The 23,079-nt window shown below is 40.3% G+C and overlaps 2 protein-coding genes across 2 annotated transcripts in view; both read right to left on the reverse strand.

Annotated features, from left to right (window-relative positions):
- The window catches only part of LOC135469807 (collagen alpha-1(IX) chain-like), a 103,883-nt gene that overhangs the window by 42,855 nt on the left and 37,949 nt on the right, over nt 1-23,079 (reverse strand). The window contains exons 2-3 of the mRNA XM_064748412.1: nt 8,358-8,454; nt 543-861 (exon numbers count right to left, since the gene is read on the reverse strand). Coding sequence (XP_064604482.1) covers nt 543-545 — 3 coding nt within the window. The 5' untranslated portion in view covers nt 546-861; nt 8,358-8,454. The remainder of the gene's footprint in view (nt 1-542; nt 862-8,357; nt 8,455-23,079) is intronic.
- On the reverse strand, nt 1,952-3,169 carry LOC135469808 (mucin-2-like). Its single transcript, XM_064748414.1, has one exon. The coding sequence runs from the start codon at nt 3,167-3,169 to the stop codon at nt 1,952-1,954; it is 1,218 nt and encodes a 405-aa protein (XP_064604484.1).

The raw sequence follows: 23,079 nt of genomic DNA on the forward strand, positions 1-23,079 counted from the left end.
TCGACAAACGATATTAAACAAAATGGAATGACATATTTATATATGGTTATCGGTTATAAGAAAATAAAAATAGATTATTCCAAAACTCAAAAGTTTTGAGAACACTCAGTTGCGTCACCCAGAAAGCGAGAAACTTTCACTGGCGGAATACAAATTTACAGATTTCTTCTACTTTAGAATTGTTTAGTGCTCTGCAAATATTTATCCAGAGCGTTACAAGTGTCAAGGAAAAGCAAACTAAGTTAGCTTCTCTAAGGGCCTGCGTGTGTTATATCTCTTTTTTCCTGTCGCCCCTGTCCCCGATGTAGCGTGTGAAGTGTGGCAAACTTAATCTGGCAGGGCGAGATGTGGTTTTCTCGCTTTTGGACAGTCGCGGCTCTCTTTCCGGCGGTCTACCCGTCATTAAGAGACTTCAAATGAAATAGGAGTTAAGTAACGTTGGCACATTATACTATTGCTGATTGTGCAGAATTCCCTCTACAAATTTACATAACACAATGCATAAAGTTCTACGCCTGAAAACTATGGAAGACTATACTCACCATGACGTAACAACGAATGGTCCCTCAGGGTCAAGTGGAACAAGGGCAATGCATTACCCTTCAAACTTCCCCACAACGACTTTCATACCCTCCACAACACAATTTCTTTCAAAGATAATCACTTCATTTTAAGCCTTGAAATTCTGTTTTCTTCAGTCCGAACAATCAGGAAGATCGGGAGTGGGAGGGAATCATTAGCATGTCTTCCTCGTCCGGCCACTCATACACACTCTCACACTCGAACGCTCGCCCGTCTAGACTATCTCCGCCAGTTCCTGTTCAATTGATGTTCTCCCGCTAGCCAGCAATCCGGAGGTCTCTGGAAAGAAGTGGGACACGTGTAGGACTCTAGTTCAAACTACCCGTGCTCGCCACATTCTTTTTATGGCCACTCAAATACATGCAGTTGTTTTCTCGTAAGCTTAGATAAACCAGCCCATCCGATTGGTCCAGGCCAGCTCTCACGGAAGCAAGTGCCTATGATTATGCATTGGCTTCAAATCAACTCTGGGCTGACACATACTAGCATCACATCGTCGGGGCGCTCAAAAAATGAGTACATGAGATAGTGTGACTGAGCAAATGTTGACGAGTAGTAGCTGACAGCCTAAAGAGTGTGATAAACATTTCTGTACCATAGCCTGCTGTATACTAAAGGGACACAGATATGTTGGTGTGGGTAGACAAGTATATAGTTCAAGACTCTGTTGCAAGTTTTACTCCCAAGTTTTGGCTATTGCCTTTCAAGACCACAAAAGATTTCGAGAAGTGAGTGGGTGAGACAATACTGAAAATGAGTTTATGCACTTAAACAGAGCCGTTGCAAAAGCTCAAACCCGACCATGGTCAATTTTCTTTTTCAGTTTTTATTTTTCATGTATGGCCGAGTACTTGGGTGGTAGCCACGATTGGTGGGGCTGGTGAGTTGAATAGTGGTTGTGTTGTAAGGCTGATGAGCTGAAGAGTGGTTGTGTGGTGGGGCTGATGGGTTGAATAGTGGTTGTGTGGTAAGGCTGATGGGTTGAAGAGTGGTTGTGTGGTGGAGCTGATCGGTTGAACAGTGGTTGTGTGGTAAGGCTGATGAGTTGAAGAGTGGTTGTGTGGTGGGGCTGATGGGTTGAATAGTGGTTGTGTGGTGTGGCTGATGGGTTGAATAGTGGTTGTGTGGTAAGGCTGATGAGCGGAACAGTGGTTGTGTGGTAAGGCTGATGAGCGGAACAGTGGATGTGTGGTGTGGCAGATGGGTTGAAGAGTGGATGTGTGGTGTGGCTGATGGGTTAAATAGTGGTTGTGTGGTGGGGCTGATGGGTTGAAGAGTGGATGTGTGGTGGGGCTGATCGGTTGAATAGTGGCTGTGTGGTAAGGCTGATGAGTTGAAGAGTGGTTGTGTGGTGGGGCTGATGGGTTGACTAGTGGTTGAGAGGTAAGGATGATGAGCGGAAGAGTGGTTGTGTGGTGGGGCTGATGGGTTGAATAGTGGTTGTGTGGTGGGGCTGATGGGTTGAAGAGTGGATGTGTGGTGTGGCTGATGAGTTGAATAGTGGTTGAGAGGTAAGGCTGATGAGCTGAAGAGTGGTTGTGTGGTGTGGCTGATGGGTTGAAGAGTGGATGTGTGGTAAGGCTGACGAGTTGAACAGTGGTTGAGAGGTAAGGCTGATGAGCTGCAGAGTGGATGTGTGGTGTGGCTGATGGGTTGAAGAGTGGATGTGTGGTGGGGCTGATGGGTTGAAGAGTGGTTGTGTGGTGTGGCTGGTGGGTTGAAGAGTGGATGTGTGGTGGGGCTGGTGGGTTGAAGAGTGGATGTGTGGTGGGACTGATGGGTTGAATAGTGGTTGTGTGGTAATGCTGATGAGCTGAAGAGTGGTTGTGTGGTGTGGCTGATGGGTTGAAGAGTGGATGTGTGGTGTGGCTGATGGGTTGAAGAGTGGATGTGTGGTGGGGCTGATGGGTTGAATAGTGGTTGTGTGGTGTGGCTGATGGGTTGAAGAGTGGTTGTGTGGTGTGGCTGGTGGGTTGAAGAGTGGTTGTGTGGTGGGGCTGATGAGTTGAATAGTGGTTGAGAGGTAAGGCTGATGAGCTGAAGAGTGGATGTGTGGTGTGGCTGATGGGGTGAAGAGTGGATGTGTGGTGGGGCTGATGGGTAGAAGAGTGGTTGTGTGGTGTGGCTGATGGGTTGAAGAGTGGTTGTGTGGTGTGGCTGATGAGTTGAATAGTGGTTGAGAGGTAAGGCTGATGAGCTGAATAGTGGTTGTGTGGTGTGGCTGTTGGATGAAAGAGTGATTGTGTGGTGTGGCTGATGGGTTGAAGAGTGGATGTGTGGTAAGGCTGATGAGCGGAAGGGTGGTTGTGTAGTGGGACTGATGGGTTGAAGAGTGGTTGTGTGGTGTGGCTGTTGGGTGAAAGAGTGGTTGTGTGGTGTGGCTGATTGGTTGAAGAGCGGTTGTGAGGTGTGGCTGATAGGTTGCAGAGCGGTTGTGTGGTAAAACTGATGAGTTGAAGAGTGGTTGTGTGGTGTGGCTGATGGGGTGAAGAGTGGATGTGCGGTATGGCTGTTGGGTGGAAGAGTGGTTGTGTGGTGTGGCTGATGGGTGGAAGAGTGGTTGTATGGTGTGGCTGTGGTGTAGCATCATTTCACCATTAGTCTTTCTTTCAGTGGGAAGGTTTATCAGTGACAAAATTAGGTGCTTTGAAAACTCTAAATTTCCATCATTTCTATGACAGATGAAGTAATACTTATCCAATTAAGTAAACCAATAATCATCAACTCGAACTAATTAAAGGAAAAAATTAACATAACACTTGAATACAAATATCCATTCCTACAAAAGATTTCCACCTAAATCGTGTCAGATGCAGTGTGCCTTTCATGATATACTGCCAGTTACGGTTTTTCGGAGATACATTACTCCTTTTTCTTCTCTGCATGTTTGAAAAGGAGACGAAATGTATGCTTGATGTACGCAAGGTATTCGCCGGAAAGTGGTCTCGGGTCCGAGGGCAATATGGTGTTGATTTACAGCCCATCAAACAACATCTTAAAGATCGAGTGCATAAACTGACAGCGGCCTGAAATGACCGCTAAGTTTGTTGTTTTAGCGCGGTTCGGCGCGCCTAGGTATCACGCGCCGTGCCGGCAGATTCATAGCGGGCAGGCCAGGAAGACCACGCTTACTCAGCCAGGGCGAGCAGCGTGGTCCAACCAAGTGGACAGCTGCAGCTTAGGGCCGCAGGCAAACTCCTGGAGATCTCAGTAATGCCAATATCTAAAAGCTGAGCTAATGTTCTTTAAGTGCCCTCGTAGTAGGATTATATGTACTCTAATTAACATCGTTTACTAATTGTTACCTGTCTGAGGCCCGCCATAAGTCATGATACAGAAATGATGGTGACTGGCTCTTACTTATACACATCAGCTGTGTGTTGGAGGGCAGACTGGCAATAGGCCTACATGCGGCGTTAGCAAATCTTCCGATTTAAATTCAATATGTTCCTTGAAAATGCTCTTTGAAAATCACCTTCATTTACAAATGTAGCGATTATTGTTAACATGACATTATCCTTCCCGGTATGTCACATACATGTCTACCTGTGGGGGAATATCATCTAGGCCGTCATGTGTATATTGCTGACATAATAAAACATAATGGTGAACACACCGGAAGTTAGAGTAGCGGTCAGCCAGAGAACATTCTTTAATAATGCGAACGGGTTCAATACCGGTATTTAACAAGTAATTTGTGGACTTTCTCTCAGTTACGATCCGCTGCTGAGAACAAAGCAGTCGACGGTGATAGCATGTATATTCTTCCACCAACATGCAAAGTGCATATCTGTACGTCACACACGAGAAAGTTTGTCAGTAACTTGCCAGATGTCGGTGGTTTACTCCCGTTTTCCATCACCCATTGAACTGAGCGACATCTTAAATGCCGAGGTAAAAAAAAACCTTGATTATGGAGTTAAACAAAAATAAGATAAAAAATAATAAAATAAAAATAAATATATTAATGAAGAAAAAATAACGTAAATACAATAAATGAATAAATTATGATAATAACAAGTCATTAGAACAATCCTCAAGTCTCATTTAAAGATAGCAAGTATATCATACGCCTCACGATACGGAGCTTCTCTATTCTAACACTGACTTCCCGGCTTCCAGGTCATATCCTCAGGACGAAGGTTCCTATCTTCAGTTACAGAGTTATCAATTTTTTTCATGTATTCAACTGGGGTTTTACGCCGTTGTCAAAAATAGCTCACACGTTCGACCGCAGTTAGCTTTGTGAGAGAGAAAAGTGGTAAAGCTCGTCAAAATAAAATCAGAAAAGTCTCAGCTGGAATCCAACAGACTTGGGAATACAAGTTGTATATTAATTCAATGGCGGGATAGTTGACTGCTCTAATATAGGTCCCTTTTAGTATGTATTATATTTCACGAGGCAGAAAGATTTCCCAGATTCATGAATGATGAAGTAATTTTGTAGTTGATGGAATGCAAATAGATTTATTTACTGATTTCCTGATTTATTTAAGTTACCTGTTAATCACGCACTGAAGTGTTTATAGAATCTCAAGTTTTATACCAGCAATGTGCAGTGTGCGCAACAATGACTTTCTGGTTAATTAAAGTCAAACCACAGACTCTATTGACGTTCTTGCCATGTTGAGTCGAAAGCGGGGCTTGATGTGCAGATTTATATGTACAAAACAATTTAGGCAATTTTTTGATGAATGGGATCACATAGTTCCGCGCGAGGACACCAGTGATGAAACAAGCCTACGTGCGTCGCACAGACTACAAAGGTCAAGCTTGTCTAGTATTGGCAGTGATGTAAAGCGACCCCAGAGAGCGGCAGATGCGCAGTAAGGAGTATGACCCTTAAGATGCCTACGTTAAGTTGGCCAGTCAATGTGTGCATTGTTGACTCCGACGAGGCTTCTGGATTCAACGACTTTGTGCAGGGTGTCGCTGCTATAACAATTTGAACTTGTTACGGTATCTGTGTGAGTCTTTACACCGGACACTGGACTCCATTTTGTAAGTCATCACACTAAGTTTGCAAGTTCTGCCAGTCGGTTCAATAAATTTGGTACCATGTGATTGCGTCTTAAAAGTACTCTGTTTAAGCAAACTGCTATCGATCTTCGTAGCAAAATTTAGTGATAGCTGCAGACATTATTAAGACGCGTCGACTGTTGCACATATATGGCTGCCAGTTTTTGTTGTTATAATAATTACTCCTTAAATACCAGGGAAAGAATTACTTGAGTTTCTGAATGAATTGGAGTATGTAAAATTAACATGTGGACGAGGATTCTAATTTCTCTTCCAGTATCCACGGGGCTGTTAGAACAGACTTAACACATCAGAATTCAGGAGCAGAATTCATCTAGTAGGTTAGTCGGTGAAGGGCTTCCCGATCAGACCTGGCCTGAGAAAGGCTGACACTTCTGATGGACTGGCAAACCCCCAGATGGCTGCTTAATGTCAGTTTTCATTGTGCGTGCTCATCCAACTTTACAATGTCCCAAGGCGAATGACATCTAGGCCGGTATTTATATAATAGTTTAACTTGTTCCTTAATTGTTTCCACTGCTAGAAGAGCTGAATGAGAAATGTGCTTCAGTGTACATTTTGATTTTCACTGCTAGAAGAGCTGAATGAGAAATGTGCTTCAGTGTACATTTTGATTTTCACTGCTAGAAGAGCTAAATGAGAAATGTGCTTCAGTGTACATTTGGAATTTATTGATGGCATGATTTTAACATTGTCCGGGAATAATATCTAACGAAAAGTGTGGAAAACATTTCTAATGATTTAATCTACGTAGTTTTTGAGGGTTTGAGAATATTTGTCTCGTCATGTCATAGTTCAGAATGATAGTAGTGTTTAGGCAATAAATAGCTGCACCGTATGGCCTTCCTGCTTCTCACAGTCCACGTATACACCACTGATCAAATAATTATTACATGAATTCCACTGGTTATTTTCTCATCATATAACACTCATCCACCATAATGCTGACCACCGTCAGATAAGTGAACATTCTTGAGTATGGTGTAAAACATTAATCAAACAATCCATTAATTATAAAATACATCAACATGCAACACGTGACGATAGCTATATGCACACGTTCGCTTTTCTACCCTAAAGATTGCCCGGGCTGCGTCTTTGTACGATCACTATTTTAACAGCCTTAATTTCTATATACTTATTAAATGAAAATGGGCAACCCCATCGTTCTACATACTAGTCAGCACTATTATTTCTTCAGTTATTTCACAATATACTCAACAATATTTCACTTATAGGGCGCCGATCAGTTTGTAAGTCGAAATTGCTGTGCCATATTAGATTGGCTGTTTGAAGATTAACCGGATGTTAAATATTAAGTCGCATAAGTACAGCGTAATTAACAATCAAGTGAATATATAAAGACATGCGATTGTAATGTCTTCAAGAGATAACTTTTATAATCAGTCAGATATCAATAAATATGCTTGGAATCTATCATGCAGCGTAATATCAGAGAGTATGGATATTTATGGTTATTAATTATCTATTGTACCGCCTGTAACCACTCAACCTTTCTGGAAAATGCATATTTCTAACTTTATCTGTCCAACAATTTTACGTAATGAGTTATGACATTGCACCTTTTGACCATAACATGAATATTTTGTAGTGTCATAGCCTACTTTCTTTCCTTCCATAAAAGACTGCGGTATACAGTTGTGTCCATTTGGTCAACCCTTTAAGCTCCTTGATTCAATTCTGGCCTCTGAATCAGAAAAGCTTTCACCGTCAAGCTGAAGAGTTTTTTTACTAGCTAGTCGTCAAGATTATAGCTGATATGCTATTTTGTATAAGATTTTCCATTGAAAGTCTGACTATACCTTTTCTGAATCTCCCTTTATGCACCTTATTACTTTTGTAATAAACAGATTTGTCCAGTAGATCCCTACATGACTGTGTAGAGGACTGTGAACTTTTCTGCTTGCTTATTGAACAAAACCGATCTGCCAACATTTACAGCAGGTTGTTGGATTCAGGCTAATTGGTATCGAACTCATTTTCTACATTTCGGAGACATTATGAAATATGCAGATTGGCTTTGGTGGGGTCATTTGGTCACAACGTGCGAGGCCTTGTTGTTGTGAGTATGTTGGGGGGGGGGGGGGTTGTAAGGAATAAGCTGGAAAAGGGGTGTCCCACATTTGCGACACATTCATTTTTAATCAGTAGAATTGCCAAGTTAGTCCACTGGGAATAGTGATAACAGAACTGTTGGAAAATGATTCTCTTTACCTCTAGAGTAACATTTGCTCCTGTCCATAAACGTTTGGAAAGACAATTCCATTTTTGACTGCCGTATCTTGTTAAAAGCTACTGCACAGTCTTTCAGATCATAACTTAAGGTCCAATATCCGTGTGTTGTCATTATGCTGAAATTAGCCCAACGAGTCTGCCAGATATCAGTTGTGACCGTATGACGTCATATTATATACATCGCTTCAAGTCATTAATTTTGATCAAAAAAATCGGCATTTTCATATGCTGTTTTAACCGAGTTTAACGCTTTTGAATTGAACTTTGCAATCATGCTGTCTGACTGTTTGATTAACTCATTAAATGATTAACAACATTTTCGTCATATCACATATATATTTTAAAGTAGTAAAAAAAATCTAAATTGTTTTTTTTTTTTGTGTGTTTTTGTTTTTTTGTTTCCTTGATGTAGAAATTTGATTGCCAAATTATTGGAACAGAAGTGACCTTCAGAGATCGCGATCTTGACCCGTACTGACCTGAGATGAGGCATTCGATTAAGTCCCTGCACACGTGTTCCAGTTCAACCCTCCTTACCGCAGTTTCCTGTCCCAGCAGTCAGACGTAAATGCCCCACTGTGAACAAATAAATACATACTACTTTATAGTGGTTTTAGGGCGATGACGAAGGAATATAGAGGACATATCGAGTTGAACAGAAAGTGGTATTCGGGCCAAATGGTTCCTGGCAAGTACTAAATATGTACGACCTGTACAACTGAGCTTGTCTTCTATGCAGGCAAACTGTAGGTCTGTCAAAGAATTGGTTTCCACAACAAAGAGCCCGAAGATATGTTTTGTTAGTAACAGCTTTTTGCCAGCGAACCGCTCATGGAATCTCTACGCTTCAGACAGGAACAGTAAATGTTTTGGAATATCATACGTTCCAAGTCTGCGTAAAACTACAGCACACTTTCTGATCGACAGATGGAAAAACGCACCATGAAGGCAGCCGAGCAATGAGCGATAAGCACTCCAAAAGGACCGCATTCGAACTTAAGCGACACATACAGTTTACTGCCTCATCTGTTCAAGGGTTAAACGAACTGGGTATAGTCTGAGCAGGCAATTATTAACAGACATGATATTTCCAATGTTTATGATGCGTTCTACTCGTGAAAACTGAGAATTGCCATCCCAGTACCATGTGAGCTATAAACAGTTAACTTTCTTGTACGTATTATGCTGAAGTGAAATCTCGGGGATTTCCAAGTGTAACAAAATGGAAACGAATTCAACAGTAATCCATTTTAAAAGAAACTATCAATTGCTTTAAACACCGATAATATCGCAAAGGGTTATAATGGCAAAAATTAATCCTTAATTTGCTTTTTTCAGAACTGGCTTTAAATCTTGAGCGTGATAGTTGATCCATTCAAAAGTTTCTTAAATGTGGTATTTTTGATGGAATATTACTCGATCAGCACAATTTAATTTGTCAGCACAGTTAAAACTGAAAACTGAATTGTTGTGGATCACATCATGTCACTAATAAAAATTATATAAAGTCCACCAGTTTTTGCTTTTACAGTGTCTATAAAAGTTGCATAGAAGAATGTTTGCTTAATCAATGTCTTCTTCTACATCTTTGCTTTACAGTTTTTTTCTGGTTTGTTTAACTGGCGATTATTTTGTTTAAATGGAAGTGTAAAGCGATACGCAAGCTTATAAAAGAACCTCTGTAACGTAAAAGTAGATACGACAGTCAGGGCTTAACATTACACCTATAAGATTAAATGCCATCCATGTGTTTGTCATTGACGTAAATCTCACAGTTAGTCCTTGTGGATCAGACCATCATTCACACGGTGGACACCATAACCCTAGTGTAAAGCACTGTGAGGCTGACAAATACACGTCTAATACCTGAAAAAGCAAAATGCTCATAGATGTATTTAAGCTGCCATGTATTGTCGTTTGCGGACGAACATTCCCATCGGTTTGAATACGACACCGTTTGTTTTGAGAGGAAAATGTGTTCAGCAGACATGTGCCAACATGTGTTTCTTAGTGGATAGCTAAAATGTTTTATCCCGGCATAGAATAACTCGACCACACCTACTCACACATTTGGCTGAGTGCCAAATTCTATAAGCTTACGTTATTGACATGGGGAGCGAGATCGAGGCTCACTCCCGCGAGAATTACACCGTGTTTTTATACGACAACAAAAACATGGGTTTGCGATTGTCTTGGACTAACATTTTGATGTCGTTATCGGGCTTCATTCACCTAAATATACCGACAAATAGGCCGCGAGAGCACAGAATATCAAATAACACTGGTAAAGATTTGTCCCATTCACATCTAAAAAGATCTGTGCGTGGCCTGCCAATCCGGTGTAATCGTTCAGTCATAACTGATCTCATTCCAACCCCAACATTTCACATTTCTTCTCCAGAAAAGCGTGACTATTTCCGCCGCGTATTATTATCACCATTGCGTTTTGTTAATAACTTTTTTAAGCTGGCATCGTTGCACTGCTTATATGTTTATTATCGAATCATTTAGTGCATCCTTTGGATTGATTATAGACATACATGTATATGTAATCCATTTAGTTAATTAATAATCACGACTAAAACTCACGTCTTATACAGGTTCCATGAGACAAAAATGTCATTGCTAATTCTTTTAGCTACTATTTAATGATATATGCATTTTGAAGACGGACATATTTAAAGTTGGATGTCGCATTCTATCCGGACAACAAATCAGAAACAAAAGTTTGCGGCTTTATGTAGAATCATTTTGCAGACACCACTGGTTGATATTAAAGTTGAAGGTGCATGAAGACGTGTGGGAGATTCACTTCCGTGTTAGGTCTGCGAACAAGCCGCTGATGATATCACCCGGGTGACTTCATGCTCGCTTATGCTTACCGGCTAGGACTACTTATGATACCAGTGAACCTTGTTTCTGGAGTGTGAAGCAAAATACACCAATGTGCCGACAGGACATTTTCCTCGCCACCTTTGACACCGATATCAACGATCGTTTCGCCTTTATTGGCGCTGGTGCGTGGGTACAGACGTTGAGTCACTGGTACACCTCACTGTGGCAATGTGGGAAAGTGAGACCGGTATTTCCGTGCCCTAAACAAAAGGGCGGATTACCATAAGAGGTTACGTAACTGCGGCTATAAATCGAGAAGCGTCAGGCCTCCATTGCACCGCGCACGTACATTTATGCGGAGTAAACTGTAAAACTGGTGCTCTGGAACAATGTATTTGTCTATGATATGATGCGACCTTAGCCAAAAGTCAACTCTGGTGAAGATTTTTGGTTTTTGGTAAACGTCGCAAAGTTGGTCAGACAAAAACACGATTTGAAAAGATCTATTTAGTGTCTCAAACTGATGAATGACAACGACATATTTATGCATGTACATGATTTGCCCTGTGACAGAAGCCAAAACTATGTTTTGTGAAATCTGATTTGATCAGTGTTATTGCCCATATATGTATTATTCATCCACTTGGATTGGTTTGTATTTTTTGCCATCCAGGTGGTGAGTATAATTCCTATTTGATAAATAAAACCACGCTTAACGCATGCTGTGGTGTGATTGTAACATACATGTATAGGTATATGTAATTCCATATGTAAGGAAGTCAAGGAACAATCATTCACATTTCACTTACAAGTACATCACATTCTTCCATTCTGCATGTTATGCTATCAAAAATTATTTCTTCATGATGTGGATATCTAAAGTTGAATTCACAAACACCATTGCAAAAATACATTTTCCTCTGTATAGCATAAAAATAAATTGCCGAGTTTTTATCTAATGCTGAAGTTTTGACGGTTCATGGCAGACCGATAAACACCACAACATGGCTCTTAACTCAGATATCTTTACGCTTGTTTGACCAATGTGCTTCCAACTGGCTTTTCTAAAATTTAATGCAAAGACAGATTCTGTTAGGTACAATGTTCTTGTGTGGAAAACGCGCCGAAATCAAGCTAAAAAATTTTTGACCACATATATAGATATACATACTACATTCTGCTTAAAGTCTTGATACAACTATGAAATTTTGATTTCACCAAGCTAAGCTAGTCATAATGTGTTCCTTGCAATCCCAGATGGAACTTCACGCGTATGTCTATGTATCCCAGCTCTGGTAAACTCAGCAGAACTCTAACAAAATTCCCATCTGTATGGGGTTTTCCAGAATGAGACTTACGAAGAGCAATTCGGTAAGCTTTTCAGCTAGCTTTTCACGCTAAATGAGCGTCAAGTCCTGAGGCATAGGATTTCACAAACTCCCTGCCGAGAGGCGAGAAGGTACCTTGACGCTAGCTCCTTTATTCGTCCCTGCTGCCCAGAGCATCGAGTTTCCCTATAAATACCAAATTAGGAAGTACAATAGAAACCATTGAATGGCCTTGTTGACAAAACAGTACTGAATTACACAACCGACAAGTATGTAAGGCTCCCAGCGTTAGTCGATCAGTAAACTGTTATAACTTAATACGGCGATAGCAAGCACTCTCACAGTACAGCACAGACCTTCTGAGTATAAACATACGTTAGTCAGACCTATATACGGCCATATGGATAACAGATGACTGTGAAAAGTTGCTGCTTCGACAATATTGAATTGGAAAGAATGGGAAATAATAGAATGCGTGGAAAAGGTGCAACTGATGTAAATCATTGACCATGTAAAAACACATACCATAGGCATGATGCTTCGCATATAGAGCTGCAACGGTTTTAATCAATATGCGTGATTTAATTCTTAAATGCTACTGATGAGTTTTGATACCGTATCTTCTTCAGCATTTGGAAGCACTGTTTGCCCAAGGTAGAAACAAAAATACACCATACATCTAAATGATCCTGTACCATTTAGCAGTGCTCGTGAATTTAAGTTAATTACTCTAACCACAAGTTTGTTCAATAGAATCACAACGTATTTAAAGACCTTTTTGTTCAAGCTAATTACTGTGACTTTGAGAGGAACAAACGCTGTGTAGTTACATGTAAACGCTCTTAAAGCACGAAGAAGTATGATAGTGGTCTGTCCAATAAAGATTAATTTGAACGGACAAAAACAAATATATCTAAACGTCGCTGTAGTGTTTAGAAAAAACCGTGTTTCAAATGCACGGTCCTCGAAAGTAATGAAATGCAATAATTCAAATACTAGCTTTTAAAGAATTCAGCAGACTTGACAGAGACGACTACGTCGTATCTAAGTGCTTCTGAAGTACTCAAAATCACTCATAAAAACATATAACATATGACATATAACAACTATAAATAACAAGAGTTTTTTTGGTGGTTCTTTGTTTAACGCCATACTCAGGAACACTTCGCTCAGCCGATAGCGATTAATACATTATAGATGGTGGAAACTGAATTGATATGAGTAAACCACCGACCACTAGCATGTTGATATTGGCCAACCTTTCACATTGTTGGAAGAGGATTTATCTATCGAAATTCATATCAGATTACACGTCATACTACTACTCAGGACGGCCCAAAGGACAATGGAACCAGAAGAATCTTTAAAAAAGTACCGGTTCCAGTTTGGGACTGAACCCATGTCTAATAGCTTAGCGATTGAACGATAGGCTCCTTAACCACCCGGCCACAAGGATATTCCTGTACTGTAAGTTAGACGGTATCTCTAACTAGGACCACTGTTCAAATAACGTGTAATCAACACTGTGAAAATGAGAACTCACTGGTTAACACATGAATCGAGTCTTAAGTGGACACAAATCATAAAACCTTTAGCTTTCTCTCCGGCCACACGTGGGGAGGTTTGACAGCATCCTGCGGATGGTCGTGGGTTTCCCTCGGGATATACCCAGTTTTCACCCACCATCACACTGGCGCACGTCGTATAATACAAATATTCTTGAGTACGGCGTAAAACACCAATAAAAAAATTAAATAAATAAATAAAACCTGCAAGCTTTATATGCCTATGATGTTACAGGCAATAGAAGCAGTATGATTACTAAGAACATTTGAATCCCTTTAGTCTGTTATTAAATTCGGCTGTGATAACTTTACATTGTATGCCCAAAAAGGAAATTACGTGAGTCCTCGTAAGATTGGTTCCAGTACTAACAGGATTCAACCTTAGGAAGAAGTCTGTGCTGAGCAGATGGGTTCTATTTAGCACTCAGACAAAATGGTCTACTCGCTGAACGACTGTACGACCATTATATATGAGAAAGACCCAGAGTATAAGCTCTGTAGAATTCCAACATAAAGCTTTCATTTCCAGCGATGGCTAGTTCTCCAGAACGTTTTAGCTATTGACGTGACCTTTAGCAGAAAAGCCGCTAAACTCGCTAATGTTGTTCACACCAACCAAGTGAAAGCAGATTTATTTGTTTTACATAGGGTCAGATTGCATTATAAAAAGAGTTGTACTTTTCGTTATGTTAAAAAATATGTCACTCAAGCTTTAAAAATAGGAAGAATAGGTAGTATATGTCGGTTTGCAGAGCTTATTTTATAAATGACGAGACAGGGGGGGTTGGGCTAACTGATTACTAATAGTTATTTATAAATATAAATAACTTTATTGTTTCCCCAAAACATCACTCTTAGGCTGACACACTAATTCAAATTGGTGGGACCAGAGGCCTGCCTTGGCTGACAGTATATGTGATCAGTGTATATGGGATAATAACTGATCCGATGGCCTCCGTGGCCGAGGTATTTAGCGTGCCAGCACGGAGTAATGATCAAGGAGCCTCCCCCATACGTGGGAAGATCTTCCAGCAACCTGCGGATGGTCTTGAGTTTCCCCTCTGGTTGTCAGATTTCCTCCCCACATAATGCTAGCCGCCGTCGTATAAGTAAAATATTCTGCAGAATGCCTTAAAACACCGATCAAATAAGTAAATATATAAATAAATAAATAATAACTGATTCAGTACGTCACCGTCTGCTAGGTGAGGAATAAATGACTGGCTTACGGCTGACAGAATGGCTAGCTAATTCAGTATCTCCAAAACTAAATCAGTGGATGAGGACTGGTTTGGTTAACAAATGATCCAGCGGATTAAGTGACGTGAACATTAAACTAACGTCTGGTGACTAACGTGACCGTGAACAAACTGATTAACTGACGTGAGTACTATTCTAATGGTCGATGGCAGATTTGATCAACAGACGATTTAATGACTTAAGTGACGTGAGTATTGTTCTTATCTTCGATGGCTGATTCGATCAACAGTCAAACTAACAGGGATATTTAACTTACGGCTAATGGCTCATTTGATCAACAGACGTAACGTGAGTATTATATTAATGGCAGATGATTGATTTTGATCAACAGGCAAACTAGTGGGTTACGTCAGGTGATGAAAAAATGACTGGGTATCGTCCGATTTCCAAAAATCGAAGAAATAACACATTAAGTGACGTGAAGACAGAACTAATAGATGTTGACTGATTTAATTGAATAAAACAGATTAGGTGACGTGAAAGTTAACTGACTGACATTAATAATTAAAAAAAATTCATTAAATAAACAAGTGAACTAACTCGATCAACGAAAGCGGTAATGTGGTCAATAGCGCAATTAACCGATTAAGTGAGCTGATGACTAAATTGGCCAATACAAGATCTAACTTATTGCGAGATGTCGTGCCTGTATGGCTGACGACTGCATTGGACAGTACAAAGACTAACTTGTTATAAGACGTCGTGTTGACGACTGAATTGGTCAATACAAAAACAAACTTATTGCGAGACGCCATGTCTGTCTATCTGACAACTGAATTGGTCAATACAAAAACAAACTTATTGCGAGACGCCATGTCTGTCTATCTGACAACTGAATTGGTCAATACAAGAACAAACCTATCACGAGATGTCATGTAATTTAATGCTTGGGGTTTTACGTCGCGCTTATGCCGAAGTGTCATGCCGAAGACATCACACATGACACCCCGCCCAGTTACATTGTACTTACACCAGGCCAACCAGTCCCTTTGCCTTGCGTTAACGTCTCAGCGCTGAGTGTCAAGCGAAGCAGGAGAAAGCGCTATTTCAAAGTCTTTAGTATGACCCGAACCGGGTTTGATCCCGGATCTACGGACTTCGAGTTTTTCAATATAAGAAGTAATTTGTCACGAGGAGTCATGAATGTCTGACTCGGTGTGCATTTACTAATATCAAGAACTAACAAGAACAAAAACTACTTGTTTTTGACGTCATGTCTGCCTGTTGTTAAATGCAAAAACCAAAATGGCACGAAACCTTATATCTGTCTGGCTAGCAAGTCAAATGACCAGTACAGGAGCTAACTTGTGACATAACCGATTAGCTGATCGATTGTATGATTTGTCGATAGCATACACTTCAAAGAACTAAGTCTATAAAGTACGAATCTAGGACACAGTCAGGCAAAGAGAAGTAGTTCACAGATTTCAGTGATGTTGGGAAGACACAAAGGAATGTTCCAGGCCAATGAATGCAATCAGTATCCGAATCGTGTGCCGTGCTAGTGTACAAGTTGTCGTTTATCGACGCATGTATCTCCGTTGAGCTTTCATTTGCAACTGTTCATACGCGGTGATCTAATTCAACACAATGCATATACATTCCCTAGCTCCTAGACGACCAACCGGGCTCTTATCATCACTTTAAGCCTCCAGTCTATAGGGCAACTTGTTCACAACGTTTGTAAACTACCAATACATGTTTATACTGCGCAGTCAGAATATGTGCATAACGTTCACCTAGCCCTGAGGACATAGGCCTAATGACTTTAACTGGAGAGGGTGTAGTTGCTCTGCCCCAGTCCCCCGCTGTACACCACACTGACGGAGGGAAACCTGAGGTGTATGCCCCGAGATTTGGCCTCCTTCTTCACCCGTCTGCTGTTGGTATCGACATTACGTAAGTGGTCTGGCCACCGAGTTATCTCGTCGCGTGGAGTGTTGCCTTACTTTCCGAAAACCTGGAAACAATCACGGAATGCAGCCTGCTGCAGTAAAGGCTGCTGTGCTAGACGAATTGCTGACACAGATACGCTTTTGTGAAGCTTTTCTTACACCCACACAGTGGGATGTGGGTAAGTTTAGGTCTTCTACACAAATTAGTGATAAAACAAAATACTAAAATGTGAAGAAAAAGGTGTTCATGACCGTTCTCCACAAACATCCACGGAACCATCAGAATCAATAACGGTTTCTTTTATACATGTGTCTACTTTATCATAAGAACAGATGGAATTTATACCGTTTTCTGTGGGACTATACGGCCCTGTGAACATGAACAGTTTAATGTGAGGTTATACCACTCTCTATGCATAAACAGTTTAATGTGAGATTATACCATGCTGTGTACATAAACAGTTTAATGTGAGATTATACCCACACTATGTACATGAACAGTTTAATGTGAGATTAAACCCACGCTGTGTACATGAGCAATTTAATGTGAGATTATACCCAGGCTATGTGCATGAACAGTTTAATGTGAGATTATACCATGCTCTATACATAAACAGTCTAAAGTGGGATTATACCCACGCTCTTTACATGGACAGTTAAATGTGAGATTATACCCTGCTGTATACATGAACATTTTAATGTGAGACTGTACCCTCGCTATGTATATACAGTTTAATGTGAGAATATACCCACGCTCTATACATAAAGAGTTTAATAACAGATTATACCCACGCTGTATACATAAAGTTTAATGTGAGATTATACCCACGCTGTGTACATAAACAGTTTAATGTGAGATTATACCCACGCTATTTACATAAACAATTTTATGTGAGGTTATACAACACTGTGTGCATAAACAGTTTAATGTTAGATTATACCCACGTTATGTACATAAACAGTTTAATGTGTTTAATGTGAGGTTATACCACTCTCTATACATAAACAGTTTAATGTGAGATTATACATAAACACTTTAAAGCGTGATTATACAACGCTGTATACATAAACAGTCTAATGTGAGGTTATACCCTGCTGTATACATAAACAGTCCAGTATGAGATTGTACCCACACTGTCTACATGGACAGTTTAATGTGAGATTATACCCACGCTGTTTATATGGCGAGTTTAAGTCGAGGTTATACCACACTGTATAAATCAACAGTTTAATGTGAAGTTGTACAAGGCTGTACACATAAACAGTTTAGTGTGAGTTTATACCCACGCTATGCACATAAACAGTTCAATGTGAGATTATACCCACGCTGTACATGAATATTTTAATGTGAGATTGTACCCACGCTATGTACATGAACAGTTTAATGTGGGATTATACCACGCTGTTTATTTGGCCACATTAAGGCCAGGTTATACCACACTGTATAAATCAACAGTTTAATGTGAGGTTGTACCAAGCTGTATACATAAACAGTTTAGTGTGAGATTATACCCACGTTTTGTACATGAACAGTTTAATGGGAGATTATACCCACGCTATGTAAATAAACAGTTTAATGTGCTTAATGTGAGGTTATACCACTCTCTATACATAAACTGTTTAATGTGTGGTTATACCCACGCTCTATACATAAACAGTTTAATGTGTGATTATACCATGCTGTATACATAAACAGTTTAATGTGAAGTTATACCTCGCTGTATATATAAACAATTTAATGTGAGATTATACCATGCTGTATACGTAAACAGTTTAATGTGAGGTTATACCACGCTGTATACATAAACAGTTGAATGTGTGACAATGCTGTATGCATAAACATTTCAATGTGAGATTATACCACGCAGTATACATGAAAAGTTTAATGTGAGATAATACCACGCTGTATGCGTGAACATTTTGCTGTGAGATTATACCATGAACATTCCATGTATACGTGAACAGCCCATCCTAAGATGATACTTATACTAAACGTGAACTAATATGGGTGAAACTACGGTAAGACAATAGGACGAAATACATGCAGAGAAGCAGCTTTAAAAGATGACAGAAATGAAGGATGCGATAATCCACACTTTTTGCCCGCTTAATGGTTTTGGTTTTGACGTATTTTCTTTGCCTCTCCCATCCTTCTTAATTCTAACAATGCAGTGATGAAATTTCCATGTTTGGTTTACGATTGGTTCACAGATGTTTGCTTAGCAGGCCTACATTTATCTTTTCAAAGCTTTGAGTTTTCCACTCATATCTATAGGCCTACCGTTGATGTTTCCTGCACCGTAATGGTTGTAAACCTTTCAAATGGAGCCTTACTCTGAGTACTGCAGCCCAACACATTTTGTCAAATGGAATCGTTTCATATAAATTAAAAGAATGATTGGCGTAAAACACCAATCCAAAAAATAAATAAATAAAACAATGATTCATTGATTCACTATATCCAATCAAGCTTTAACACTTTAACACTTGCCTTGCAAGGATCAATCCATACAAGTGCGAAGTTCAGGTTGATAACGGTACGTGCGCAGCAGAGAGACTGTGTGAGTGAAATAGGGGGCAGGTTAGCATGCCCTGCCTCGTCATTGTGATACATGCGCAGCCATAACCATCGTCGCCTAATCAAATCACTCCAACTTCTTGTCTAAAGTTATCCTTATCTACCTAACTCAGACTGCCCATATAGCAAACACATCAGAACCTCGACTCGCAGATATAGCATTACGGGGAGAGAGTTGGAAACTTTACCACTGCTCTCATTTGTAATCAATCAAAAATTATAGTACCTGTTTGACAAGGTTTATAAACAGGCCATGGAAGTAAATGCTCCACGCGAGAGACGGAGCTGCACCCAACAAAATCTGTGATACAACACTGTCACTCAATTTTTCTAAATAATACTACAAGCAAAAGTCCAAAGAGGAATAAAACGTATGTTCTCACTTTTAGACCACGGTGTAAAGTTATTTCAGAATTGTCATAAATGACGAGTTTTCATTTATTCTTTGATAAATTATAAAAACCACATTTCCATGCCAAAATATCGATGTCTATCAATCCCTGGAACCCGTGATAAGTGGGTTTATTTATTTGATTGGTGTTTTGCGCATTACTCAAGAAGTTTTCATTTATACGACGGCAGCCAGCATTATGGAAGGAAATCGGACATAGCCCGGGGGAAACGCACGACAACCCGCTGGCAGACCTTCCCTCGTACGGCCAGAGAGGACGTGACAAGTGGAAGTGATATGGATTAAATGGATGAGTTGGGGGCTGATTTGGCATCTGAGTGATATGGCATGTTTGAATGGTTTGGGCATTCTTTAACCTGTACCTACAGGGATATATAGCTTTCTTTTCGTTTTCAGGGCACAAAACACTAAACAAACTTTTTATACCTAGCTTGACATGACGTAGACCGGGTGACACTCTAGATGACAGTAGAGCATCCATTTCATAGGGTAGTGTGCATTTTTTTTGTGTCGTCTAAGATCACTTTCTGACTCATCACCGTGACCCCAGTGACTCAGCGTTGTTCAAGATTGCTGTACAAAATTTACTGGTGGCGGTGATGTAAAGCGACAGGTATAGAGCGACGCATGCGCTATAAGTAGTATGGGTAATGTGTCAGTGCGACAAAACCTGACCAATCAAATGCTTGATATTGCTGTTCAAACTTGTATTTATGGAGTGAATGATCACGGATCATCGGAAATGTTTATTCCAGAAACCAATATGATGATGGTAGAATCCTGTTTTAGTATAGGCCTATTGCCGGTACGACATATGTACATTTCAGGTCGACCCCCGCATCACTTAAAAACAGGAATCTCTAGCTCGGAAATCTTGAGAGTAGCCCATTAAGCTCTTCATAGGAAACCCTTTCCAACGTTTTACTCTTGTCGATCCATTTCGATCAAAGATAACAACGATTGTTTACTGTACAGTCCAAAATAAAAATTTTTGTTTTCAATAAAAGACTTCTTCTTTGTGATGAAAAGGCGAAAATAGTCTAATAACTTCGCGTTGCCTTACGCTTGGCTCTCTAGTATGTTCCAACACTACCATTACCAACACAGCCAGGATGACTGAGTGACAAAAATTTTATGTTGTCGTTCAACAAATGTCGCTTGGCAAATGGAGGGCTGTGGGAGTAGTTTGGCGGATTTTGTATCAAAGGCACGCCGACAACTGTTTCGTGTTCAATCGAAATGCAACTGCTGAAGTGGGAGTAAATCATTAGTTTATGAGCTGACTGTGAAGACAGTTTAAGACTGCGAAAGCCTTTTCCTGTTACTTACACCCTTTATCTGATGGGGGGGGTTCCATTTTGATTGAGTGGGTTTGTAACGTTATCCATCCACAAGACATTCCGCTGTTCTAGGTGCCACCATGGTTCAATGAATTTCGTCGAATCTTCACTACGTAGTGCCAAAAGCCTATAGAACATACTATACGCCAATAAGTATGCCAAAATCTGTCTTCAGCTGTAAGTACCGATATAGAGTTCACAGTGCCTTGTTTTCTGCGGAGTTTGTGCATGGAACAAATTTACTTTGGGATCCAAATATTGCCAGAAACTTAAGCCCCAATCAACCAAAAGAAAAAGAAAAAACAAAAACATCCAATGTCTTTCAAAACTCGCACATGTAGTAGATGTATAACCCACAAGTAGATTGTTCCTCGCTAAGAATGCCTCCAAACAGTAATGGGTATTTCACATATTCCCAACGACCGCGAAATCACAAAAATTGTTTACCCACCTAGCGATTTACATGATACTTACTCATGAGACATTCTCACAATTTAGACAACCGTAAGATTGATGGCATTAAACTATTCGGATTTCCAGCGTTAGAAATAACAGTTTATTTCAAACCTTATCTACATGTAGAAGGACTATATGGTTACTGTTTTGTAAGAACGTCTGGCATGACCACGGCTTGACATGACACGGCAAAAAAGAGAAACCCTCTTCAGAACGCAGTGACTTTTAACAAATGACTTTAGCAGATACGCTCGGTTTATGTTAAGGATGTATAAGTGTACCCCATGGCACTAGCCATGAAGGCGTCCCGATGTTTATCATTAATATATAGGTCAACCACTCTCGTAAATTCTGATGCTACACTCAGTATATCCTTCGTCACAAACGTCAAATAGAATAAGAGACAACCATATCATTGATTAGAAAGCACCATGAACCGCCCACAACAGCACCCCCGCACACTCTCCACAACAGCACGACCGCACACTCTCCACAACAGCACCTTTGCACACTCTCCACAACAGCACCACCGCACACCTCCCACAACAGCACCACCTCTCACCTCCCACAAAAGGACAACCACGTAAATCCACAACAGCACTACCACGTACTTTCCACATCAGCACTATCACGCACGTCTCGCACCACCACCACCATACACCTCTCACATCAGCACCACCTCTCACCTCCCACAAAAGGACCACCACGTAAATCCACAACAGCACTACCACGTACTTTCCACATCAGCACTATCACGCACGTCTCGCACCACCACCACCATACACCTCTCACATCAGCACCACCACCACGCAAATCCCACAACAGAGTCACCACGCACAACAAAACCAAGCACCTTTAACAACACCATCTTAACGAAATGTAAAATACATAAATAAAAAATATAAATAATAATAAATAAATAATAAATATAAATAATAAATATAAATAATAAATTAAAAAAAGAATTCTTAAAAAAATTATTTATTTATTTATTTATTTGATATGTGTTTATGCTCTACTCAAGAATATTTCCCTTACATGACGGCGACTAGCATTATAGTGGGAAGAGATCAGGCAGAGCCCGGGGGAAACCCCTGACCATACACAGGTTGCTGCAGACCTTCCCACTTACAACCGGAGAGAAAGCCAGTATGAGCTGGACTTGACCTCACAACGATCGCATAGGTTAGAGTCTCTCGAGTCATGTTACTGTGCTAACATGCTAACCACTCGGCCATGGAAGCCCAGATTGTCGATATGAAACAGTGTCTGTGTCCTCTTCAAAGCTATCAACCCAAAGTGCTGTTTTTCATCAGTAAAAAGGATACAACACAGAAGTGAACACAATGTCAAGTAAGGATGGTTTTCATTTGTTATAGGTTATTTTGCAAAACTGTCGAATAAGTGCTTTCGTCACACTGTGCACAAATAATTTGCCAAGCACAATAGCACTAGTATCACCCGAATTACCCGAATGTGATTGCGCATAAGCCATTTCAATACGACACATCTAGTGTTGTTATCTTACGCAT

The sequence above is a fragment of the Liolophura sinensis genome, chromosome 7 (genome assembly GCF_032854445.1).
Source record: "Liolophura sinensis isolate JHLJ2023 chromosome 7, CUHK_Ljap_v2, whole genome shotgun sequence".
In the NCBI taxonomy this organism is placed as follows: Eukaryota; Metazoa; Mollusca; class Polyplacophora; order Chitonida; family Chitonidae; genus Liolophura; species Liolophura sinensis.

Excerpts from the sequence above, each read along its gene's own strand:
- LOC135469808 (XM_064748414.1), bottom strand. The coding sequence starts at position 3,169 with ATGCTACACCACAGCCACACCATACAACCACTCTTCCACCCATCAGCC.